Here is a 26183-nt window from a genome sequence, read left to right as displayed (position 1 = left end):
CCTAGATTGAAAGGGTGAAGTCACCTGTCCCAGGAAAGCGGTACCGGGACTTTAAGAGCACACAAGGGACCTGGGTGTTTGAGTTCCCAATCAAGCCTCCACGACCCGACCCAAGTCCCCACATCTGTGGAAATAAAAGTTCCTGGTGGGGGCGGGGGCGGGGCAGCCTCCCGCCTGGTCCGCACCGGGACCCGAGGCGCCTCCGGGGGAGGCGAGGGAGGCAGCACCAGCCCCAGAGAGCAGAGCCAGGGAACTTCAGAGAGCGTTTCGCCCTCGCCGGAGAGAGGCAAACACCGACACGTCTGTCTCTTTCTCAACAAGTGCCTTCAAGCCCGCCGGGGGCCGACACCTCCGCGCCCGCGGCCGCCGAGGTCTCCGCTGTGCGCGGGGACCCGCGGCCTGGCCTCAGCGGCTGCGACTTCGCGGGGCCTTTCCCGGCCGAGCGGCGCCCGCAGCCCCCCGGCGGCCCGAGCAGGGGCGCGGGGCGGGGCGAGCGGAGGGGCGGCCCCCCGGGGCGCGGGGCGGACGCGAGGGCGCACGAGGGGCGCAAGGGCCGGCGCGGCCACCGGGCGCAGCGGGGAGCCGCCCACTTCTGCGCAGCGGGGCGGGGGGGTGGCCCAGACGGCCAGAGCGTGGATGCGGCGGTCGCCGAGCCGGGGCGGACGCGGAGCGGCCCGGGCAGGGGACGCGCGCCGGGAAGGCCGGCTCTGCAGCGGCCGCAGCATGGCTGAGGTAAGCGGTCGCGCGGGCGATGGGCGCGGGGCCCCCTGACGAGGGCCACCTGCTCGTCGGCGCCCTGCGCGTCCTGGGAGGCCGAACTGCGGTTCCTCCCAGCCTGGGCTCAGTCACAGCGAGGTGACCCGTGAGCGGCGCCCCGTTTCTCTTACACCCCAGCACCCCTGTCCAACCGCTGCTGGCGTACGAACGTTCATCAGTCTGGTATTTCATGCCGTGACCTCCGGTCATTCGGGAGGAGAGGCGTGGAGGGGGCGCCTGTCCCCTGAGGGACAAATACTTGCTTTTTTTTTTTTTTTTTTTTTTTTTTTTTTTTAAATAAAGGGAAGAGATAAAAGACCCAAGAGCCGCAAACCCTCAGCTTAGACGTGTCTAAAGGGGACGCTTACAGATGAACCGCGCTGAAGGCATAAGTTGGTTTGCCGGCTTTCCGCCTGGCTGCTGGAGCGTGGGACAGTGAGGGGTGTTGGTGTCCTCAGGTCGCTCAGGGACTTGGAGGAGCTCGTCAGGATGCTGATGGGGAAGCCAAGGTCCTGTCTCTTTGGAGATAGTTAACCTGCGGGTGACAGGAAGGGACCCTGGCATTGCAGAGGTAAGGTGCTTAGTGGCGCAGCGACTGTCCACCCGGCAGCGGGGTTCCAGCCCGACGTACCCCAGCATCCGCTTCGGGTGCCCGCTGTCCACGGGCGCTGCTTCCCAAGGGACCCCCTTAACCCTACGGGCCACCTGACTTTGGATAAGCTCCTGGGGATTTGTCAGCCAGATGTGACAAGATTGGAGAGGCGAGTGAGAGATCTGATACCAATCAGTACATAGCTCGGAGCCAAACTTTCTCAAATGCGGTGTAGAAACATGTTCTTCTCGTTTAAGGCATCTCTTTGTGGCTGTGGGGCTGCCACTAGCCTGCGTTTGACAGTTAAATGGAATGCCAACTAGCAGCCTTAATTGTATGAGTGAAGTTGTGTGTGTGTGTGTGTGTGTGTGTGTGTGTGTGTGTGTATGTTGGGGTGGGGGAGATCAGACACTCTGGGGTTCGGTAATGTCCCCTAGTTTTATGGCTAGGCTCACCGCAGACCTCTGAAGATGAGGGTATTTAAATCAGGCCAGACGCCTGGTCGCAGCCAGGCCTCTGCTGTTAACACTTAAGGGGCTTGAAAGAGGCCCCACTGATGTCCTAGGAATCCCTGTCAGAGGGTTTGTGTGTGTGTGTGTGTGTGTGTGTGTGTATACACGTGTTACTTCATGGAAACAGATGTATCAACAGTAATAAATAAATTCTTATTAAAGCAACAAGATTTTGGTGACAGTATAGGTGAGCTGACAAAGAGCATTTTGGCAAATCTTTTTCTTTCCTTGCTCGTTGCCTTCACTGTGCTATTAGATTTCATGGAATCTTTTAAAATTTAACTTTACAAATTGATGTTTGTGCATTAAAACTTCTGTTGAGTAGTGAAACAGATGACTTTCTCATTTGCCCCTCCCCAAATTTGTTGATTTGTATTATTATACCTTTCTTGAAATTGTAGGCATCGAAGTGTAATTTTGCACATTACTTCAAGCATTACAATTTGTGCTCTATTTTATTTTTCTTTAAAATAGACACAGACAGCTACCCTTCTTCCTCTGGGGAATTTTAATAACTATCCAGACAGTTTAAAAAGCATATGACTTGTTATTTTCATTTATTGTCTAGTAAGTTCATGAAGTTTGATTTTACAGAAATGGTAACTGTCTCCATTCATTTATTGGCTGTGTTCCGTTGTAGCTGAATCCTCAGTCACTTTGATGGAATCTTTTAGGGTATGAGCTCCTAATAGTTTGAGAACTCAAATTGAGTACATACAGCTGCATAATTTAATTTTTAATTTAATTTTTACTGTCATTTTCACCCATGCATACTGGTAAGGATTCCATGGAGCTCTGTTAGAGAGAAAATGGTTACTGGTTTGAGTAATCTGTCCATGAATATTTCCTAGGATATGTACCAGTGATCTGTGTACCTGGGTTGGAATTCACATAAGAAATGTTAACTGACATAAATCCATTGCCTTAGAAATAATAAGATTTATACAGAGGATGGTTTGGTTTTTATGACCTTTTCCCTTGAAGAAGTTAGACCTGTATCCCAGGCCCATACCAACGTTTTATACCTCAGATCATCATCAGCTTAGAAAAATGACCCTGCCCCGTGGTGAGAAAAGCCATCTTGGTTTCCCTTCAAAACAAATGATTGTCTCTTCAGCACACACTTGTCATTTCTGAATGCCAGGAAGTAAGTGTGAGGGAACATTTAAAAACTTTTGTTTGTTAGTAAAATGAAACTGCAGTACAAGCGGCCAGAAATGTCTTTGAGCTTCTGTATATGGCTTTGGAAGTTATTTTGACGGTGGCCATTAAAAGGAGTTGCCCCGAAGGCTTGCAAGGTAAAATTACTTGCAGGAGGGGTGTGCTTCACCCCAGGGTGGATTTTCTCCTCTGCAGATGTCATTTAGAGTGAGGTAGTTAACTTTTGTCAGAAGCAGTCTGGTTAGAAAGAAAGTAGAAATGCCATTTACCCGGGTTCTTCGAGCTGACATGGCTCTGGTTTGCTAGGATTGGGTGCAGGACGTCATCTGCTCTCTTTGCCCTTCCCTTTGCTGTATTTCACTACAGAGCTTGACTTTCTTGTTTACTGTTGGTGACTTTTTTGAGGGCTGTGTAGGATAACTGGGGGCTGTACAGAAGCAGCGTTGGGAAGCGCTGGGATCCTCCTCCCTTTTTAGTTGGTTTCTAGCAGAAACCTTTTTTCTTATCTCATCATCCTTTGAAGTTCTCTCTCCCTCCTTCTGGAGTTTCCAAGATTGCAGTGTGGCACTCCTCGATCTCCACATCCACACGCATGCCTGTTACATGCCTGTTTTAGCCAAGGAAGGTGAGTCCAAACACAAAGCAGCCCTGCTTCTCCAGAGGTCAGTTTGGAGCCTCCTGAGACGCACGGTTACTTGAAAAAAAGCTCTTTCAGTTCCCGTCCACACATGGACCATTCATTATAAATCAACCATACCAATTGTGAAAGGGCTCTAGCTTAGAGGAGATCACTGTTTCTCTCCACTCATGTAAAGAGAGGTTGGGGGAATAACATGTAAAAGCTGGGCTTGAGCAAACCTGTGTAGAATGCTTAGCTCAGGTGAACTCTTAATTTACGATTTAAAAAGTTCTTCCCATTCATTATATTGATTCGGCTGTCCCTTCCTGGGGATTGTGTGAGCCTTTCATATACTGAAATGTGGAAAACTGTTTTCAGTTCTTTCCAGCTTCTAGAAATATCACCGTCCTTCCGTAGCCCCCCCCCCCACCTGTTTGTGGAATTATGACAGTCAAGCTGTGATACCTCCAGTTGTAACGCTTCATGGTTCACGTGCTGAATCTTAAGGTGGGGGTTGGAATGACATAAATAACTGAGTTTGACTTTATCTTGTCAAAAAAGTTGGTTTTTGTGTTCCCTTTGAACCCCTAAAATGGTTTTATTTGAATGTTGGCTTTTAGATCATCATGAGTAACAAATTTGTGTGAAGTATTTAACTAACCTACCTTAACTAAAATGTCAAAGTCTTTTTTTTATTCCCACCTTCCAAGGCTGGTTCTGTGTTACAGATCTCTGATGACTTTTTAGCTTTGCTATCTAAGGTTTATGAAGACTTCTGGGTTTGTCTACATATAGGTTATAAGGAAGACATATACCCATATCATTTATATTACTGTGTATATTTTAAAGCTTTTTCTTTAAAAAGGAAGAAATTCAGTTTGATTTCTAAGATGTTTGTATATTTTCTATAATTTTTCACATTTTCAGTTTGCAAAACTAAAAATATTATGAAAACAGAGTGTAGATGTTAAATTGTTTTGGCATAGGATTTAGGCTTTGATTTATACACATCAAAAGAACAAGTATTTTTCCCATTATCCTCTTTGAACTAAGCACCAAGAGAACTTTACAGAGTGGTCCTGTGTACCTTTTGCTTACAGGTAGACTTAGCCCAACATCCGTCCCCTGAGGGCCTCTAGCTCCCTAACTTCTCTCTGCAGGCCCATCTCCATGCCCTGGTTGCCTTTGTGTCCTCTCCTGAGCCCTAGCTTGCAGTGCGATGTCACAGTCTGTTCTCTTTCAGTATTACCTTTACGTTGCAGAACTAACTACATCCTGAAGCTCCCAGGTCCCCTTTTTAGTCGTGGTCTTCACTCCTGATAGTGGTCAACAGTGTCTTCCATTGTTCAGAACCCCGTAAGACCCAACAGAGAGATGCTGACTGTCCGTAAGGGCCTCCCACCCCTCAACCCCACCTACATTGCTTTTCAAGATTGGTTCTCACTGGCCACACAGAAACCTATGTTTTGTGGACCAGGTTACTGGACCCAACACACCAACCCAGGATATTGCTTGTACACAGAGAACATGTCTGCTATCTCCTGGAGGAAGACTCCCCTGGCCTCTTGACACAGGATACTCTCTGTCAGCTAGTGCAAACTGAAATTGTGAAAGGAATGGGAGTCTTCACATAGTTTACTTTTCCCTTTTTATTACAGAAAATTTTAAATCAAAATAATTAAACTGGAATGAAATTTGGTGATATGTGTTTGGGATGTCAAAAGTTAATCTTCATGTGCATTTCCTATTTCCTACTACTAGAAACCTCGGGTTACTTTAAAGGAGATTCTAGCTGTCATACAATTTCATTAAAATATTTTAATACGTTGCTATAAAATATAAAAGCATTCTCTTTTAGAAACAAAACCAACATATCATAAAACACCTTAAAATAATTTGGGGGTGTGGTTCAGTGGTGGAGTACATACTTAGCATGTTCAGGGCCTTAGGTTCAAGCCTCAACACCAGAAAATAATAATAGTTAATTATCATAACTCCTTGTCATTAAATTTCCAGGCAATGTTCAAATTCCCTAGACTGTCTTATAAACTTTATACCACCATTGGTTCATTCAAATTAGAATACAGATGTATATACCATCTTTTTCTAGGTTTATAGTCTTTCTTTTTGACTTTGCCATCGTCTGTTGAAAAGGCCCAGTCAGCCAGCCATCTTTAGAATGCTAGTGTGAGTTCTGACAATTCCTCTCTTGTGACGCCATTTGCACATATTTCTGTCTCCTGCATCTTTGAAACTCAGTGTTGGTGAAGAATCTTGCTCAGCCATAGGTTTGGATGCTTTGACACGAGTACCACATGTGCAATGGGCTGTTCTTCAGGCTCTACTGGGGCTGATTGTTGTCCTTTTTTATTACGAACTGTGAACGTGAACGTGTTAGTGCTTCACTGATTTGACTCCTTCTAAGACACCTGTCTCATCAGTGGTTTGGCTTCCCTGGAACTCGGGTCCTGTAGGAAAGAACACCTTCTTCACTCTTCCTCTAGTTTCCTGTCCTTGGTTTCCAGGATTTTCTAATGGTGTCAGTGACTTTGCATTTGCATTTTGCATTTTCAGGGCATTTCAAAGCCTTGGGTTTTCATCTGTAAATGATGCAAGCTAACTGATCAACTATATTCGATGCTTTTTAAAAAATACTTAATATTATTGTATGTGCACTGGTGTTTGGCCTGTGCGCATGTCTGTGTGAGGGTTCGGATCCCCTGGACCTGGAGGTACAGATAGCTGTGAGCTGTTATGTAGGTGCTGGGAATTGAACCCGAGTCCTCTGGAAGAGCAGGCAGCATTCTTGACCACTGAGCCATCTCTCTTGTGTCCTCACTGCCACTTCTCAGGTGGCTGAGGCTGTGCAAGGTGAAGGTGTGATACTCGGGTGGGGTGAGCATCTGTTCTTTGTCAGGTGGGTGTCCGCGTAGTGTTGCTTCACACATGAGGGCCTCAGCGGCTGCTTCCTTCTCCCAGTTGTCCTAACTGCCCATCTGACAAATGACAACGGTATTTTCAGAATCCCAGTCGCACCCCTATTGGGTTTTACATATGAGAAAATTGATGGAGAACATTAAAAAAGAAAGAAAGAAGGAAAGAAAGAAAAAAAAGAAAGAAAGGAATCTGTGAAAAGGAAGTGGGGAGGTCAGAATCGAAAAGCAAACCTGGTTCTGGTAAGAAAAATGAGTACGCTGTCAGGTTGGCTCCAAGGAGACAACTCCCAGCTTTGGATGTTTGATTTTCAGAGCCAGGACGACACCGTCCGTAGCCCCATAAGGAAGAGAATGGCAATGCCATTGCAGTGGAGAGAAACAAAGCCTCCCTCTCACAGGGCATCCTGGCAACTTTAGATCATGTTCTGATTGACAGTTTTGGATGTATAGTGAAATTTTCCAGGACTCGAACAAACTAATAGCACTTATCTATGTCCACTGTTTAGAAATACAAGCTGGAAAAGCCGTAAGCCTTTCTGTCCCCAAACCTAGTGAATTGTAGGTGAGCTATGGTTTGGCAGCCTGGGGTCCTTTGATTTCAAGTTGAGAACTTAATTTTTTTTTACCACTAGGGATATGGCAGAGTCTTAATATTCCATCATTTAAGATAGGGCCTCAGACTCCAGACTTACCTCAGCCATCTCTCCTAGTGAGTCATTTTCTAGGTGGGTTTTGTTTTGTTTTGATTTTTGTGGCCTTTCCAATAGCCAGTGGGAAGATCACTGTGTAAGTGTGCAAACTAGAAAGTGCATTTGGCTACTAGTAAAAGCACCAAGATCATAACTAGTTACCATTCTTTATTCTCAGCCACCCTTGAGATGTACCCTCCAAGTTGCCTAATGGTCACAGAGTGGTCTCTAGCAACCCTGGTTTTGTTCCAAGATGGAGGAAGGACAAAGGAATTGAAGTTCATGCAGTTCCCATGTATGGGGAGCTTTCTATGATGCTCTACCCAGGAAGTTCTACTGTCCACCATGAGCCAGTGCTTAGCCACCTACCCATCAGTGAGGACAAGGAAATTAAAACTCCTTTTTCTAATTTTTCATACTAGAGGTTGAACCTAAGGCCCACACATTGAGCAAGCACTTCACCACTGAACCATATCCCCAGCCCTCTGTTTAGATTCCAGCTTGAAACAGGGCTTCACTGAGTTGTCCAGACTGGCCTCCAATTCACTTTGAAGTACTGGCAAGCCTTGAACCTATAATCCTCCTACTGTGAGCCTCGTGTGTAACTGGGATTTATAGGCCTGCATCATGAGACCCAGCTAAAGTTCTCTTACCAAGGCAGATCAGAAAAAAAGGATACGGTGGGTCAGCAAGACAGCTCAGTGGGGAAAGGTGCCAGCCAATGAGGCCTCACAGCCTGAATTTAGCCCACAAACGTCCTGACTCCCACATTTATACTGTGGCATGAGTGTGCTTGTGCACAATTGAAATAAATAAGTAAAACTTTAGGAGGGCTAGATGGGCATCTTGGGTCATTGCAGAAGGTAAACCCTTCACTGGTCCTGTCATTCACGTCTCCATTCAGGTAGCACAGTGGGGTTTACCAGGCTTGAGTCTCAGCCAGTCAGTAGGTGTTAATTGTTTCCTCACTGTTTTCTGAGAGTCTGAGGAGCATTCTGATCTGTTGCCGATCTTTGGTGTCTATGCAGTCAAGCCGCCAGAGCCAGAGCACCTGAGAGCCTGCTGTGGACATGGCAGCAAGAAGCGTGCTCAGTCTGTGTTTCTCCGTGTCTCATCTATGTGTCTGCTCACGGCTGACAGGCCTGAGGGAGGCAGGGTGCCTAGCAGCACGTGATGGAGACTGAGCCTCACACAGGATGGAGGAAGTTCTAGATTTTATTACACTTAGTGAAGGTGCTTAATGACGTGGAAGGAGTTCACCTGTGTCGTTAGAGGTCAGGAGGCTCACTGTTAGAATTCAGGCTCCTGGCCTGCCCCACAAAGCTCTGTACGGAAAGGCCTCTGGTGTCTCTGTGACTTACTTTTTACCCTTAACTTCACTGTTTAACTACACTGGCCTCCTTTGTCCTTTGTCCTTGCTGAGCTTGCTCTCTAAAGTACTCTCTCCATCACCTTGGAACTTGGCTTGCATGTCCTTCTCTGAGGCCCTTGATGACGGCCCTACATAAGGGACATCCTCTAATCAGTATTCTGAATGCCAACAGGTTTTAGCACTGAGGTCTGCTCAGCTCTTTCCCATCACTTACTTTATTGTGAGATTCTTACTTATCTTCCCATCATCTGCCTCCTCTAGATTCAGGCTCCATGAAGGCATGGGCCTCAGCCGTCTTGTTCCACACCGCAGCCTCGACAGTCCAGAGTGATGTCTCACTCACATCCAAGAAACACTTACCGGATGAAGTTTCTTTACCGTGTAAAACTTCAACCTCTTGATCTTGTGCACAGTATGATAAGACCCAACCCTAAAAAGTATTGCACGGAGCACTACTGTGTTAGCACCAAATACTGACGCTTTAAGGCAGACTGTCCCCTGAATATTCAGGTTTTAGACCACCTGGATAGCCTGCAGATCCTTCAGCTTTTTGGTTTATAAAAGAGGGATGGCAGCACCGAACTCCTTTAGTAGTTGTGAAAAGGGATACAGGTTACACGTGGGTGTTATTTGGTGCAGCTTCTCACACATAATGTTTGGTAAAGCTGACTAGCTGTGTGACCCTTAGTAAGTTTAAATCTTTCATTAATTTAAGTGTCCTAAAAGAATTCTGTCCTCACAGCCTGATAGTAAGGGCAGCAGCCTCGCTGGTCTCACTCCTGAGCTTAGCACTGGCCCGTAGAGCTACTGTGCAGTGATGGTGTCATTCCTGTGTGTTGTTGCAGCTACTTGACACAAGTAGAGCACCAGGTATGATTGGTGTGACCAAGGAACTGAATGTAAGCGCTATGCTATGTCATCAGATCTCAGCAGCCACATGCAGCTAGTGTTCCGGACAGTGAAGACCTTGAGCTGACAAAGTAACCCTCCAAAAATTCAATGCAACCAACATGGGGGTCCCAAAGTTCTCATACTTACCTCTTTAAAACCATGAAAATGTCTAAGATTAAAATACACATATTGTAGACGTGACAATAGCTTTGGATGGTTTTTATTATTGGGATCAATTCAGATCCCAAAACAGGCCTCTGTTGTCCAGTGCTGGACATCTGCATCTACCTCACTGTGTGCCTGGGACAGGTTCTCAGCTCCTCTAGCAAAAGGCCTGTGGAAGCATCTCCCCAAGCTACAGGTAGAACAGGGTTGTGTGGGAGATTAAACAGATCCACCAAACTGTCTAAGGTCAAGGCCATACATTCCCGGCCTCTCCCAAGTGAATGACCAACTGTGTCACACACAAGCTGTGAATGAGAAAATGATGGTTGTAAGTCAGCAAGGCGGAATTTTAGATATGGATTTAGATATAGATTTAGATATCTCATCCTAATGACTAATAACAACTCTGGAGATCATCTGATTAGGGCAGGAGCCTAAGACACAATACTCATGACTTGTTGAATTTGGATTGCTAGAGACATCTGCTTTCCTTCTGAGGACCCAAATGAAAACGTGTAAACTTCAAGTTTTCCATTTTGATTTACATGAGGACTTTCATCTTGTAATTTGATTTTTTTTTTTTTTTTTTTTTTTTTTTTTTTTTTTTTTTTGGCTTGGTTGGTTTCATTTGAGAAGGTGTAATTTATCTTCAGCTAAGGATGGTACAATTTGACCTTGTGGAATTCTGAGCTATGTGGAAAAAATCCAGTGGTCTCTACATTAGAACTTTTCTTCATATTCTAATTAGGTTCTTCTAGTTCACAAATAATTCCTCTGACATTTATTAAGCCTTATTCAAATGGCTTCATGTGCAGCCACATGAATGTTTCTCATAAATGAACACTTATAAGTGGGAATTGTGGATACTGTTCTTTATGTTATGTTCCTCAGGTAGAAGCTGATATACGGGAATGACCAAATTGGGTCAGTGGTCTCAACAACAGATGAGATGAGATGGGTCTTAGGGACATTTGGAAAGGTCTAAAGGAGTTTAATTGACATAAGATGGGGCAGAGACCAGGGCCACTGTACCTGACTAATACACAGGACAGCCACAGAGATACCGGAAATATCAGTTGTCTGAGGTTGGGACATACAAATGGAATGGCAGGAGATGGAGAAAACAGGCTTCAGTCCTTGGCTAGGGAATATGCCTGAGACTTTGAATGAGCCTCAGTCTTTTGAGCAAAATCTTCAGGGATTGAACCCAAGTGTGTACTCAAGAACATCTTTCTCTTATGACGGGCTTATTTTTCAAAATAAGTGGAATGTAAGTTTATTTGTATATTTCCATAACCATGTTTGGCTTTGGTTTTTGAGACTGGGTCTCCTTATATAGCCTTGGTTAGTCTGAACTCAACTAGTGCACACCAGTCTGGCCTCGAACTCATAGACCTGCCTGTCTTTGCCTACTGAGTTCTGGGATTAAAGGCATATGTTACCATGTCTAGCTATCCATACCTTTTTCTAAAAGAGCAAATGCTATCTCAAAAAACAGGTAAAAGAAATGTTCTTCCCTTTAAAATACTTTATTTTAAAGCAGTATTTGTTGAATCTGGATTGTGAAATACTTCAGCTTTGTATAACAGTAGTGTGTTGTTGGCACTCAACAATCAACAAATGATTACATTGTTTGTATGGTGATCATTATCTAATTTCATCACCTTAAAACCTACTCAAAGTCTGAAACTTCTGTGTTTCAAAAGATACTATTAAGAAAGAGAACAGGTAGGTAAACATTTGAAATAATGTATCTGGTAACAGACTTGAACCTGGAAAATAAAAGAATGTATAAATCACAGTACCAAAAACACAACCTTATTTTAAAAAATAGACAAAGGATCTAACAGCAGATATGTCTCCAAAGAATATGCACAAATACCCAGTAAACAGAAAAGATGCCAACCCATTGGTCATCAGGGAAGTGTGAACCAAACCACAATGAGATTTCACTCACATCCACAAAGATCACAAGGATGGCTATTAAAAACAAACAAACAAACAAACAAACAAACCAGAAACGTGAGGTGACCGAAGTCTTCAGTTCCAGATTTTAGCAGATGGAGGCAGGAGGGTCAGGAGTTCAAGGTCATCCTGAGCTACCGAGTGCATTTGAAACCTGTCTGGGCTGTGTAAAACCCTGTCTTGAAACATTAGCAAGTGTTGATGAACCCCCTCACATGTTACTATGGTAATCTAGACCAAACCAATTGCTTCTCTAAACAACCTGACAGTTTCTCCACAAGTTAAACAGAGTTACTACAGGTATAGCTTGATGAGACTGTGCTTAATTCTAGAAAACACAGCAAATCATACTTGTTCTTTGTAGTTTTCTTTGTATATTATTTAAGTTTATGCTATAGTCTGTTAAGTGTGAAATGCCAGTTATGTGTGCACACCTTAATTGAAACATAGTGTACTGCTTTAAAAAATATGGCTAACACTGAGATGTTGGGAAAAAACACTGCTAACGGAAAACATAGGGTAGCTTCAAATTTTTAGTTTGTAAAAAGTGCAATATTTACAAGCTCAGTAAAGGAACATAGCACAAAGCAAGATAATCCTTTATGTAACTCAATGAATACTCTTCGGCTTCCCATTCAGTCTCTTTCCCCCGCCCCATTCCCCACAGTCACTCCTCTGCCCTCTGCCTATATGAATTGGCTCCTCCTGACACGTATTCATATATAGAACCATAGACCCATGTGACTTTTGTGCCTGACTTTTCACACATCTGTAACATATATCCATTCTCCATCCCATTGTGAGAACACCAACTACATCTTGCTTATTCATCAGCTGGTGGATATTGGGATTGTTTCCACTTTCACTGTTGTGGATAGTGTTACCAACAGTCATGTGGATGATTTTGGGATAGACATAAGGTTTTTTTGTTCTTGGAGCAGAATTTCTGGGTCAAACAGGAACTCTATGCTTGACTTTTAAAGAAGCCCCCAGACTGTCCCAGAGTATCTGTACATTTCACAGCACCATACCAGATGATTTTTTTTTATTTGAGGGGAGACAGGTTTCACTAGTCCTTGAAGTGAACTTTCCAAATCCTTGACCAGATTCTTCTTCCTTGTCCTCCACACTGTGCCTCGTGGTCTCTTGATGGACATACTAGAGGTTTAAGCCACAAATTCAGAGGCCTTATTGATCTTTCCCCAAAAACACATTCTCCCCAGTTTTAAAGCTCTCTTGAACCATACAAATTTCACCCAGAAGCATAATTTATGGCTTTAAACACACACACACACACACACACACACAAACTACAAATAACTGACTGAGTTGGAGCCCCACTGGCTGAGCTGCTTTAAGGGGTCTTGCTTGTTAGTTGGTTATTATAATAGATTGGATCCTTTAGGCCTCTATCTTGTGAGAGACTCTTGACACATGGGTTGGTAAAGTACATGGCACACAAGCATGAGGACCTGAGTTTAGAGCCTCAGCACCCATGTAAAAGCCCAGCACCAGTTTGTAACCCCAGGAGTGAGACAGTCAGCTGGGGAGTTCACTGGCCAGCCAGTCTGTAGGATTTGGTGAACTTTGGGCTGCGAGTCCCTGACTCAAATAACAAGGTAGAGGTTAACTGAGAAAGACACCTGGGCCTGGTATCAACTTCTGGTCGACACACACACTCATATTCAGATCCATACATAATGCATACATAAATGTACAACACACATGCTCACACGGGGAGGGGAGAGAGAAAACACTTTATATATGTGTCTTCTCAATCTTAACACTGGGACTTTGTTGGACACATGCATCTCTGGTTTCTATTTCCACCTTACTTTTGGACATTGTATACGCACATTTATATACATGCATACACACATACATATACATGCATATACACATACATATACATGCATACACACATACATATACATGCATACACACTTACATATACATGCATATACACATACATATACATGCATACACAAATACAAGACATGACCGATAGCATACACCTGAGTATGAGCACAGGGTTTTCCTGACCTATATCTGTTTCTAACAGTCATGTAATGTAATCAGCCATTATCTGTTCTCAAGTTTATTTAATATTTCCAGCTTCTCCCATATCTGAGGCATCTGAGGGTAACAGACCCATACATAGATCACTCTTGCTTCCGATCTTTCTTCCACTGGTTCCAAACTAGTTATAAGCAATTGTTCAGAGTTGCTGCTCTTACCAGCTTGGAAATTTGGTAAAAATACAATTTTTACTTTTTCTTCATAGTAGGAAGGTTTCAAACCAGAATATTTGTTGAGAAATCCTTATAGTGTCTGCTTATTGTCATATGCAAAGTATCTGTGTTGAAGTTCATGGTCTCCTACATACTGGAATCTCTGTTCCTCTTTCCTAAGGTATAATGCATACGTTTGGCCGGCTTGTTTTATAAGTGCACCATGTCCTGCACATAGCTCTGACATTATATACATACATGTGTTCTCTCCTGCAGGCTATCGGCTGTACTCTGAACTGCAGTTGCCAAAGTTTCAAACCTGGGAAAATAAACCACCGTCAGTGTGAACAGTGCAGGCACGGATGGGTGGCTCATGGTAATTTTCTTCCTTCTCATCCCTTAGTGGACTTTCTTAATGACTTACATTTATAGAGGAGCTGATTTGTAGCAGTGTGGCAGCTGACTTCTAAGCAGTAGTAATTTCTAGCATGTTCCGGGTAACAGGCTACGTAAATTATCTCTTCACATTTTAATTTATGTAATATCTTATTAACTCCAATCTAAATATGTCAAAACTGATCCTTCAGGTGCTATTGTATGACGGTGATAGACATGTCCCATTGTCATAATTAGCCTCTAATATTTTGTGGCTGAAATGTGTCCTGATGCAAATGTGTCCCTTATTCATGATTTAGCTGGAATTTCTAACTAGACATCCTGCTTTTGCATTTGCCAACTCCGGCTGTGAGCCACTGGTAACTGCTGAGTGCCAGAAATGTGCTGTGGGCTGCTGGAGACTGGTGTCTCTACCTCTCTTTAACTTTGATTGATTTAATGTAAATAGCTCCCAGGGGCTGGTAACTCTTGTGTTAAACAGACTGGAATTAGGTGGCTTAATTTCTAAAGCCCCAATCCCAAGCAGCAGATTAGGCCTTGACCCCAGATCTTTGAAGTCCCCAGGCCCATCTTCCCCTCCAGACTCTTGACTGTTAGCCGTCTGGTCTGATTCTGTTCTTACTGGTTCTGTGCTCCCCTTTTCTTTCCCCCTTCCCCAGTTTGTGAAGATTTTCCTTCTCGGGCATGTCACAAGAATGGAAGAGGAATCTTTAGTCTGTCTTTTTTATTTGACTTTTATTTTAGAAGTTTCTGTGAAGAACATGAAGCCCTGTGGCACCTACAGATATTAGTCCTTTATGGATTTGGGGTCCCCCCCCCCGTTGGTACAGATAACTAATTATAGCCTCAGCTATTCTTATGGTTTTTTTTCTTATATTCTTTCTATACTGTGGTTCTCCTAAAATTAGAACTCGCCCAAACATCTCCCATTTGATTTTCAGCTCTAAGTAAGCTGAGGATTCCCCCCATGTATCCAACAAGCCAAGTGGAAATTGTCCAGTCCAATGTGGTGTTCGATATTAGCAGCCTCATGCTCTATGGAACGCAAGCTATCCCTGTTCGCCTGAAAATCCTCCTGGACCGGCTCTTCAGTGTGCTGAAGCAAGATGAGGTTCTTCAGATCCTCCATGCCCTGGACTGGACGCTCCAGGATTACATCCGTGGATATGTGTTGCAGGTACAGTGACCTTGGCCCTGTTCTCCTTGAGTGCCCATGTAACTGATGGACCCAGTGCCCTCCCCACCAGTCCCTCGGCCTCCTTCCCTTTGAACTTCTTCCTAATGACTTAAGGCCCAGACTCATGTTCTAGGAGGAATCGTGTGCACTTTCCTAAGATCTCTGCGAAGCTTTAGGCTATGGGGGCACAGCGTGAACCCTTGAGCTTATTTCACTAAGCAGTCTTCCACAGAAAACCACTTGCTTTATGTTCAGTGTTGCCAAACTGTGCACCGACCTGGGATGTTCTGTGTGTCAGAGTCTGTGTCTCAGCTGGGAGACGAGACAAAGCGTTTCTGTGTCAGAACTACACAGCAAACAGCGCTCAAGCAGATGCTCCTTTGCTGTTCTGGAAAGCCTGTGCCACTGTGGCTAGGTTTCTTTCCTCAGCTCCCTGTGTGATGTTGTTGTGTTCCTATGGCAACCCTTCCTCACTGTCTCTATCCCGTCCTCTCCCTCCTGCAGGTGACTCTTCTTCACTCACTTCCTCCTCCTCTCTTCCAGCTTCCTCTGTATTCTCATCTTTGCCCTGTACTTCAGTGCTTCTCATCTATTTCCGGAGAAGTTGAACTTCTTTCTCTGTGTCATACTATGTGTGCAGTGTCTCAGGCTCCTCAGTCAGACACCATCAGAGTCTTTTCTACTACACTACACATGTCAGCAAACTTTGGTTAAATTTTCTTCAGTGAAATGAGAGCTGTGTGTATTTTCAAGTCTAATATTAACTTTAGTTTTGGGGTAGATCATATCACTAAAAATAAATATTGGCAACACCTATTTATTATGCACACGCTCCTCTAGTACTTTGATGATGAAGTAGATATAATATCGCTGGTTTGTTGGTTTCTTCCCTTCCTCCTCCTCCTCCCTCTTCCCCCTCCTCTTCTTTTTTTAGATAGGGTCTTACTATGTAGCCCTAACTTGCATAGAATTGTCTAGGTAGGCCAGGCTGGCCTTGAACTCACAGAGTTCCACCTGCCCCTGCCTCCTCTGCTGGGATTAAAGGTGGGCAGCAGTAAACCCTTTCCCCTCGTTCTCTAATTGAAGATCCAGAAGGCTGTGAGTGCCTTCACTAAGTGAGCACGTTTCTTCCACGTTCTAAAGCCTTGAATCTATGTGCCCATTTCTGCTGTAGGGTGCTCAGCTGACTAGAAATGGCCATACATAGAGCTGCATTACAGTCTTGCATTATGATATAGATCAATATTTAATGATCCTAATAATCTTGCTTTCTAGTGTTAGGATTAAAAATGTGGAATCAATTACCTTGAACCTCTGATGCTTGAAATATTTATGATGTTACATTCCTCCTCATCTTCAAAACTCTCACATGCGCTGTGAAAAAAAATCTCAGTAGGCCATCAAATACATGTTCTATGATAAAATATTTATTGTAGTTTTGGGGAAAGTTAGGCCTTGTTAAGAGTTTGACAGATTTCCAGCACTCTAGCATAACTATAGCTCTGCTTTGTGAACATGAATAGACAATCAATACATGCTCACTTGGTTGTTGATGGTAGGTGCTTAGGAGATTTAATATTAAGTCTGTAGCAAATGAATACTTGAGCTATATCCAGTCTTCACAGCCCCATTGTACTCCTTAGATGAAGATTCTACTGTCGTTCAAGTGATGCATATTTCTATTTTAGTGAAGAAAATCACTGTGCCTCATATATGACAGAAATCGTATATGACAACCAGCTAGTTTGAAATAAAATGAAAAATAATTACCGGACTTCCCTGGCTTGGGTTTGAGTAATACACATTTACAGAGCTCTTCTAGAGCAATGGTATGGCCACGATTTACATTTGCATAGTTTATGATCTGCACAGAGTATCTGGCCTAGGGGTCGGGGTGGGCAGGGATTAAACTCTGCAAACCCTCTGTTGATCCACCATAGCCCCTTCCTGATGTGCACAAAATGAAATGCACTTGCGCGGGGAACAGAATAGGGAGCCGTGGACTGGAATTCTCTTACATTCTGCTTTGTATTTAGGATGCCTCAGGGAAGGTGTTGGATCACTGGAGCATCATGACCAGTGAGGAGGAAGTGGCCACCTTGCAGCAATTCCTTCGTTTTGGAGAGACCAAGTCTATAGTTGAGCTCATGGCAATCCAAGAGAAAGAAGAGCAATCTATCATCATGCCACCTGCCACAGCAAACGTAGACATCAGGGCTTTCATCGAGAGCTGCAGCCACAGGGGTGCTAAGCTCCCCACTCCGGTGGACAAAGGAAACCCCAGCAGCATGCACCCTTTTGAGAACCTTATAAGCAACATGACATTCATGTTGCCTTTCCAGTTCTTCAACCCTCTGCCTCCTGCTCTGATAGGTTCACTACCTGAGCAGTACATGCTGGAGCAGGGTCAGGACCAAAACCAGGACCCCAAACAGGAGCTCCATGGGCCCTTTTCTGACAGCAGCTTCTTAACTTCCACCCCATTTCAGGTTGAGAAAGAACAGTGTCTAAACTGTCCAGAAGCTGTCACCCAAAAGGAAGACAGTGCTCACATAAGTGACTCCAGCTCATACAGCATTGCCAGTAAGCTGGAAAGGACACAGCTGTCCCCTGAGGCCAAAGTAAAGCCTGAGAGGAACAGCCTTAGTGCTAAGAAGGGGCGGGTGTTCTGCACTGCGTGCGAGAAGACATTCTATGACAAAGGCACTCTCAAGATCCACTACAACGCCGTGCACCTGAAGATCAAGCATAAGTGCACCATTGAAGGGTGTAACATGGTTTTCAGCTCCCTGAGGAGCCGGAACAGACACAGTGCCAACCCCAACCCTCGCCTGCACATGCCAATGAACAGAAACAACCGGGACAAAGATCTCAGGAACAGCCTGAACCTGGCAAGCTGTGAGACCTACAAGCGCCCAGGTTTCCCAGTGATGTCTCCAGACTGTGGGCCCCTCCCTGGCTACACTGGCTCAGTGGAGGACTCCAAAGGCCAACCAGCTTTCTCAAGCATTGGGCAAAATGGTGTGCTTTTCCCTAACCTAAAGACTGTCCAGCCAGTCCTCCCTTTCTACCGCAGTCCAGCTACTCCCGCTGAACTGGCAAACACACCTGGCATGCTACCTTCTCTCCCTCTGCTCTCCTCTTCAATCCCAGAACAGCTGATCTCCACAGACATGCCGTTTGATGCTCTTCCCAAGAAGAAATCCCGGAAGTCCAGTATGCCTATCAAAATAGAGAAAGAAGCTGTAGAAATAGCTGATGAGAAGAGGCACAGTCTCAGCTCAGATGATGACATGCCCCTGCAGGTCGTCAGTGAAGATGAAGCAGGGGACAGCAGTCCTCAGTCACACAGAGTGCCCAACGAGAGGCATACACAGCTAAGCTTAGAGGAACCTCTTCCACAAGGCGAAAGAGCATGCCATCTTGAATCTGTGATTGAGTCGCATGGAGCTATCGGCAGAACCCTTGAGCAGACCACGCTTGCTGAGAGGGAGGCTGAACAGAAGGTAGCACTGAGTTCAGTGGTGCCAAGAGAAGTGGAGGATGGTGGCCTTGAACGCCATTTCACACCTGGCCTGGGGCCCCAAATCCCTTTTCCTGACTATATGGAACTGCAGCAGCGCCTGCTGGCTGGAGGACTCTTCGGTGCTTTGTCCAACAGGGGGATGGCTTTTCCTTTTCTGGAAGAGTCTAAAGAACTGGAACAGCTGAGTGAGCACGCACTAGTGAGGCAGAAGGAAGAGACTCGCTTCCAGTGTGACATCTGCAAGAAGACCTTTAAAAACGCTTGCAGCATGAAGACGCATGAGAAGAATACACATGCCAGAGAGACACACGCGTGCACAGTGGAGGGCTGCGCTGCCGCTTTCCCTTCCCGTAGGAGCAGAGACAGGTAAGGTCCCAAGATGGCAGCTTTGGGTGACTTGCTTGCTTGGTTTTGGTTTTTTGAGATAGTTTCTCTGTATAGCCCCGGCTGGCCTGAAGTTCAGCTCTGTAGATGTGGCCGGCCTCAAGCTCACAGAAGTCTGCTTGACTCTACCTCCCAAGTGCTGGGTTTGAAGGCATGCACCAGCACCACGCAAACCCAGCAGTTTTTAAACCTCAGCATGTACTGGCCTGAAAGGTCAGGAAAACAGGCTTCTGGGCTCTAACCCTAAAATTTACTGTCGTAGGTCAGGAGTGAAACACGAGAGTTTGCATTTCTAGCAAATGATGTGATATGGTAGTTATTCTGAGGAAACTTGAATTTTCAGTTCCAAGAAAGGCATCATCTAGCTACAAAACATGACCTGGTAAAACACGATGCTTTTGTGGAAGATTCCCAGCATCACCTTTCTAGAGGGTTTATGTAGCATTGGCATCATTGGGTTACTAATTAATGTATTGATATTAGTTTATTAATAGATGCACACGAATCATTTCTACCTTTCTAAAGTCTGAGAGATTCCAAATTGAGAAACAAATCTGACCCCAGGTATATGTGCTAATGGTATGCCGGTTCTCACTTTAGCTGCTGGTAGGAAGGGCGACTGTAGGGGGATGGAGGAAGGGCTTTTTAAAGTGTCACACCATTTCTCAAAATTAGCCTGATTGTCATTTCACAAAATAGAGAATCCATCACATCAAACCTTTTCTCTGGTTTATAGTCATCCAGCAACACTTGCAGAAAAAAAAAAAATAACAGTTTGCTTAGAACCTATCAAAGAATGAAGATGGTCGGCAGCTCGTTTCAGTAGCTCTGACTTGTTGGAGAGATGCTTTCATGAAGCACACAGACTAGCCTCAGAGTGCACACTCATAGGCTCATCCCCTACAGCACAGCACTGTGCTTTTCTTTGTGCACTTGGGCTACCAGTCACAATTAAGGTCACCCTCCTCCCAGCCTCTGGAAGGGAGAACAGGTAAAACAAAGGTGACCTAAGAGGTTTAATGAAAGGGTCAGCTGTCTGATGAAATGAGGTGTGATAAATGGCTCAGAGGATGTGAAAACTACATTTGTTCCAACAAGCTTGACTTGAAGCAGCTTAGCATCACCACTAACTTAGTCCAAATTGTAACGCCTAATTTGTTAAGAGGGTGAAAATGTAAAGACTCCCACACACATTCCTTGCTAGGGCTAATAAGAACACTCTCATTGTCTTTACTAAAGACACAGGAGATATTAGTTAAAATTCCTGCTTCTGTTGCTAGGATGTTTAAAGCAAACCATTAGGATACCCTAATTAGTGAACCAGTCCTTTTCCTTGGTCCTCTGAGAGGAGGAGGGTTTCCTCATGAATAAGCTGTTGTTAGAAAGAAGAGGTAGTCATATCAGTTAGGTTATCTTTGCTGCTTATGAGACTATGGTAGTCCACAGGGTCTACTAGATTATAAAGCGTACTGGATCCACAGGTCTTTTCAGATGATACTTCATTTTCATACAGTGTTTTGTCATGTTCTGACCAGTAAGTATAGTCTTGACTGTAACAGATTTTCATCTTCTGAATGTTTCAATACTACTTATCCCAAAAGTCAAGATATCTAAACATTTATCTAAAAATCTATAGTTTCAAAAACACCATTTTAAGTAGGACTTTATGGGTAAACCCAGGTCTATCGCTTCAGCTAAGTCAAAGGTCGAGAACTGTAATGCACCGTGTTGAAGAAGCTCACATCCCTTCTCTGAGCCACGGCTCTAGCCAGAAGCACTTCCTAGGGAGGGAGGGAAGGAGGAAGAAGAGGGAGGGAGAGGAAATGAAGCAGACAGACAGAGTTGACCAGTAACTCTTCTGTGTTAGGTGCTTGGGAACAATCCATGCTCACACAAGCCTTCGGTCTAGTGGAGGAGACAAACAGCACAAGGTAATTGTAGGTGGCCATGAGGATTGCTGCTGTGTTGTGTAGGCTGTGGTGACACATATTAGGGTGCTTACCCAGACTCCTCAATATGCTAATCAAGGCCCCCTGGATGAAGGGGAATGTCCAAGCCAGCAAGTATTAAATGTCTTAGTCCCATAACATTTTTTTTTTTAATGTACCTCAGCTAAGGACCTTCAAATTCTTATCTTTTCTCTATTTAGGTTGTAGCAACCATTGTCCATTGTTTACTGTATTAGGAAGTAAAACTGGAAAAAAAATGACATGTCTCTTTAAAACAAGAATAATATATTATATGTTAATATAACATTTTAATGGGATAAGACTTATTTTTCTCCAAACAAATATAGTGAGGTAAATGGCTTTATTTTATATTTTTGCAGATCTCTAATATCTGGTTTAGTAGAAAACAGCTTGGCTCTCACATCTGCTTCTAAATTCAGTCTGTTGCAATAACACGTGCCACAACATTCTGGAAAACTCCCCAGAATTAATAATTATTTATGAACTCGTCTTGGGAGGCTGTTGGGGCTGAGGCTTGTTCAGACCTCGCTTTAAGAGTCACTGATCTCAACTAAGTAGAGTTGAGAGGGCGAACCCTTAGTGCGAGGTGGGGGCTGAAGAGAGGATATGAGGCAGGGACAGAGTCACCAAGTCCTAGGAGAAGACAGCCTGGCACCCGACCCAGATAGTCTGTCATTCATCATGCTTCCTGGTCATAGGGAAGGACTTTAGCCTTAGGAATGGCTAACCCACTAAGGTCTGAGAAGAAGGGAAGAGTTAGCTGTTAGTCTTCACTGGATACCCAGGAGCTAGATTTACACTGTAGTAGAACTTTCATGTTCCAGGTTCCTGCAAATGTCTGCCTTTTAAGCGCTTGAATGTAGTGGAATTAATATGTCCATCTGCTGTCTGGTTTTCTGCCAGACAAGTACCAGCCCTTCAGCGCGGAACATTAACATAATCACAGGGCAGCGCTACGGCTGAGAAGAGCGGCTTGCAAAGTGGGTGATCTTGGGTATAATCCTCATTATGTCCACAAAAACGTATAAAGGGCTAAAAGCTGCATAACAAAATATCTATGTTTTATGAAATGTGATTAGGTCTCCTTCATAATATATCTTGAGAGACTTAGAAGGAAAGTTTTAATTCTTTATTTATAGAGAGGGTGTTTTCTTGACTCTGGCATAATTCTGATCTATATTATGATCTTTTATGGCATAATTCTGATCTTTTCTCCTTTGGAATCATTCTTCTGTCACCTGTAAGATTGTCACCTTTGGATACAGGGATTTTTTTTTTCTTGTCAGAAGTTATCAGGATCCCCAAAAAGAGCAACATTGATTTTACAAGTTACTCCATGATAGCATGGGGGCAAACAGCATGTGTCATAATGGATGCTCATCGTCTGCCTGTGAGCAGTAAATCACTGGGTGCAAGATTGGCAGTGTGTTTACACTGCTGCATTTGCAAAACTCCTGTCTGGTTCCTTACGAGACAGTGCAAACACGACACACACACACACACACACACACACACACACACACACACACACACACGATTTCCAGCTGGTTAGGTTACCAGCTGTACCTGCAGGACTTCTGGAGTGAGCATGTGTTTCTGCTCTAGACCAGTACTGTCCAATAGAAAGATGATAGGAAACCACATTAGGAATCTTAATGCTTTACCCACCACATCAAAGGGGGAAAAGGAAGCAGGAAATATAAGGCTTAATAACATGTGTAATTCAGTATAGCCCAAATACTATAATTTCTGTATGTGACAGTGGCAGTGTGTCAGGTGTTCAATGGCCATATGAAATGGTGTGTTTTAAAGACGGTAACCTTTCCTCATTTCATTGAAATAAAGTATTCTGCTTAATTTCTTATTATTTGTGACTGATGCTCTTCTTACCACCCCCATTCTAGTATCCCATTAAATTAGCCTAATTGAAGTAGTCTCGACATCTTCTATGGTTGAGATAAAGGCAGTTATGTGTAATCTGGTGGTGAAAATTAAAGTTTCCAGACTGTTGGCTTTCCTGGGGGAATGCTGGCTTCTGATAGGTAGCCACACAGTGGTCTAGTACCTGCTGATTGCATACCCTGGCTCACAGGATGCTAACTCTGGCTCTGATGCTAACACCACACCACAGGATTTCCTAGTGTCTGTTGAGTCTCTCTACTCAGAATAATGGCTCTAAAACAACTACCAAAGCAACTCATCCTCTGTCTGTTCACTCTTGTAGACACAGCTCGAACCTAAGCCTCCACCAAAAAGTATTGAATGAAGAAGCGTTGGAGACTAGTGAGGACCATTTTCGTACAGCGTACCTTCTGCAAGATGTGGCCAAGGAGGCCTATCAGGATGTGGCTTTCACACCACAAGCATCACAGACATCTGTCATCTTCAAGGGAACAAGTGGCATGGGCAGTGTGGTTTACCCAATATCTCAGGTTCACAGTGCCAGCCTGGAGAGCTACAACTCTGGCCCCCCTAGCGAGGGCACCATCCTGGATTTGAGCACTACCTCAAGTATGAAGTCAGAGAGCAGCAGTCATTCCTCCTGGGACTCTGATGGGGTGAGTGAGGAAGGCACTGCTCTTATGGAGGACAGTGATGGCAACTGTGAAGGACAGAGCCTTGTCTCTGGGGAAGATGAGTACCCCATCTGTGTCCTGATGGAGAAGACTGACCAGAGCCTTGCTAGTCTACCCTCTGGTTTGCCAATAACCTGCCATCTCTGCCAAAAGATATACAGTAACAAAGGGACCTTTAGAGCCCATTACAAAACCGTGCACCTCCGCCAGCTCCACAAGTGCAAAGTGCCAGGCTGTAACACGATGTTCTCATCTGTCCGCAGTAGAAACAGACACAGTCAGAATCCCAACCTGCACAAGAGCCTGGCTTCATCTCCAAGCCACCTCCAGTAACAAACCAAAGACTTTTAGAAGCGTTTGACCTATTTCAGGAATTAAATAATCCAAAGAATAAGGTAGCTGGATTGTTTAGTACCATATCTCAAAAGCCAAGCGAAAGTGATTTTACTTCCAGCCTTGTACAGCAACACTGGGGTAGCCCTTCCTATTATATTTTTTTTCTTAGCCCATAAGGTTTTCCATTGACACAAGGAAAATACAGAAAGCCAGTTTTCCCAGATTTGTTTACATGTTTCCTAGGAAACCTCCAGGTCTACAGATTAACTGGAGGGAGTAGTGGTCAGGAACCAGGAACCAGGTGCAAGCGGGGCTGCAGTATTCCGGGTATCAGGGAAGAAGTTCCTTGGAATACAGCACAGTCACCATTGGCATGACACCAGTCCCAAAGATGTCGTTTTCAGCCTCCCCTCCCCGCCCTGGCAGGGGTGAATCCAAAACTCAGACTTGAGTTTAGGGCATTGACATTCAGAGAGCATCCCTCCATTGGGAGTTGTTAACTCTTCCCTCAGTCTCTCATGGAACTCCAGGGAGTTCTCCAAGAAAGCTAGGTGGCTTTGAATATGTTTATTGTCAACTCTTGATCTGTAACATGCATTTAAAAAGCTAGAGGGAAAAATATTTCCTGCACTTAAGAGTAGTGGTCTTCAGTTTAATTTAAAGTTATTTTGATAATATTTAACTTGAGTTTATATTATGTAACTATCTGGTGCAAGTGCAAACATGTCCCTGTCACCACTGAATCTGTTCAGAATTAGAACAAGTGACAACTTATGCTTCCGAACCACGGCCTGTCTTCAGGTGGTGAACTGCAGAGTCTGTTGACCCACTGGGGTGAGTGTCCGTGTGATTCTGACTAAATCATTTGTATATATCCACCAAGCTTAGAGAACATGGCTCTTCTAGCTGTTGTACATTTTCAGCATCACTGGCCCTCCAGTCTTCACCCGTTGGTAAATATATAAGGTTTGGATGAACTTTGAAATTTATTTGGTAGAAAATAGAGACCTTACTGCCTTGTTCTATGTCTTAATATTTAACTTATTCCAAGATCTATTCTACACTGTTAGACATGTTTGCCACTGTAGGAAGGATTTGTAATTAGCCCTGTGAAGTGAGAATGTCTCTTGGAATTAGGCATTTATAGTAGTCAGCAGGGCTATGCAGCTTTAAAAGAAGTGGGTTTTGTATTTAGAGTTCAAGTTAACTGTCTGTTTGACTCATGTTGACTTAATTAAAAAATCCTTAAAGGAAATTGATGGTTATAAGAGATATTATCCCCATGGCTTACAAATAGAGAAAGCCAACAACCTGTTAGCAATTATTTCAACTTTAAAAAAAATTACTTAAAAGTTGACTCTGCTTAAAGAGAGATTATCTTTCAAGCTTTTTTTGTTACTGAGATGTTTAACATTCTAGTTTCCCCCAAATGGAAAATTTTTGTATGCAAATGTTTTCTATGATTTAATAAAATATATGGCATACCTTTTGTTTAAAAGGCAAATATTTATAACAATGGTTTTGCTTATATGTCTGTATTTTCACAAGTAGATCTCCTCATGCACACAAACACAGACACACTGAACTTGAGAGAAATGAAAGTCCATAGATGACAAGACTTCCTATACCATTATAGATGGCAGTAAAAAGGTCAAAGAGATGAAGTGATTAATTCATTGGGAGGATGAGCTGAGTATTGATCTTTAAAGAAAAAACCACATACTGTGATGTTTCATAAATCCCGTGCTGGCCAAGCTAAGCCTTACCTAATACTTAACATAGAACATAATGAAATAATAAGCCTTTCCTCAAATACAACTTAATTTCTTCACTTTTGCTCACCTTCATGAATCTAGTGTCCCACTTAAACTGGCCCCTTGGTCAGTACAGGAAGCAGAATGTCCACCAGATGGTGAAGTTGCAGTCCAT

The 26183-nt window shown here is 44.0% G+C and overlaps 1 protein-coding gene across 2 annotated transcripts; it reads left to right on the top strand.

Moving 5' to 3' along the window:
- Positions 1–636: 636 nt before the first annotated feature.
- On the top strand, positions 637–24251 carry BNC1 (basonuclin zinc finger protein 1; the record flags this gene model as incomplete). Of its 2 annotated transcripts, none has more annotated exons than XM_080914099.1 (5): positions 637–732; positions 14166–14265; positions 15227–15462; positions 17499–19354; positions 23567–24251. In XM_080914099.1, 5 exons carry the CDS (start codon positions 637–639, stop codon positions 24249–24251), a joined length of 2973 nt encoding a protein of 990 aa, XP_080770225.1. The 2 variants fall into 2 exon arrangements, with proteins under 2 accessions (XP_080770225.1, XP_080770226.1); XM_080914100.1 differs by lacking the exon at positions 637–732 and adding an exon at positions 1573–1650.
- Positions 24252–26183: the final 1932 nt, after the last annotated feature.

Source organism: Micromys minutus, assembly GCF_963924665.1.
Source record: "Micromys minutus genome assembly, chromosome: 3".
Taxonomy (NCBI): Eukaryota; Metazoa; Chordata; class Mammalia; order Rodentia; family Muridae; genus Micromys; species Micromys minutus.
This window is presented reverse-complemented; position numbering and strand designations above follow the sequence as displayed.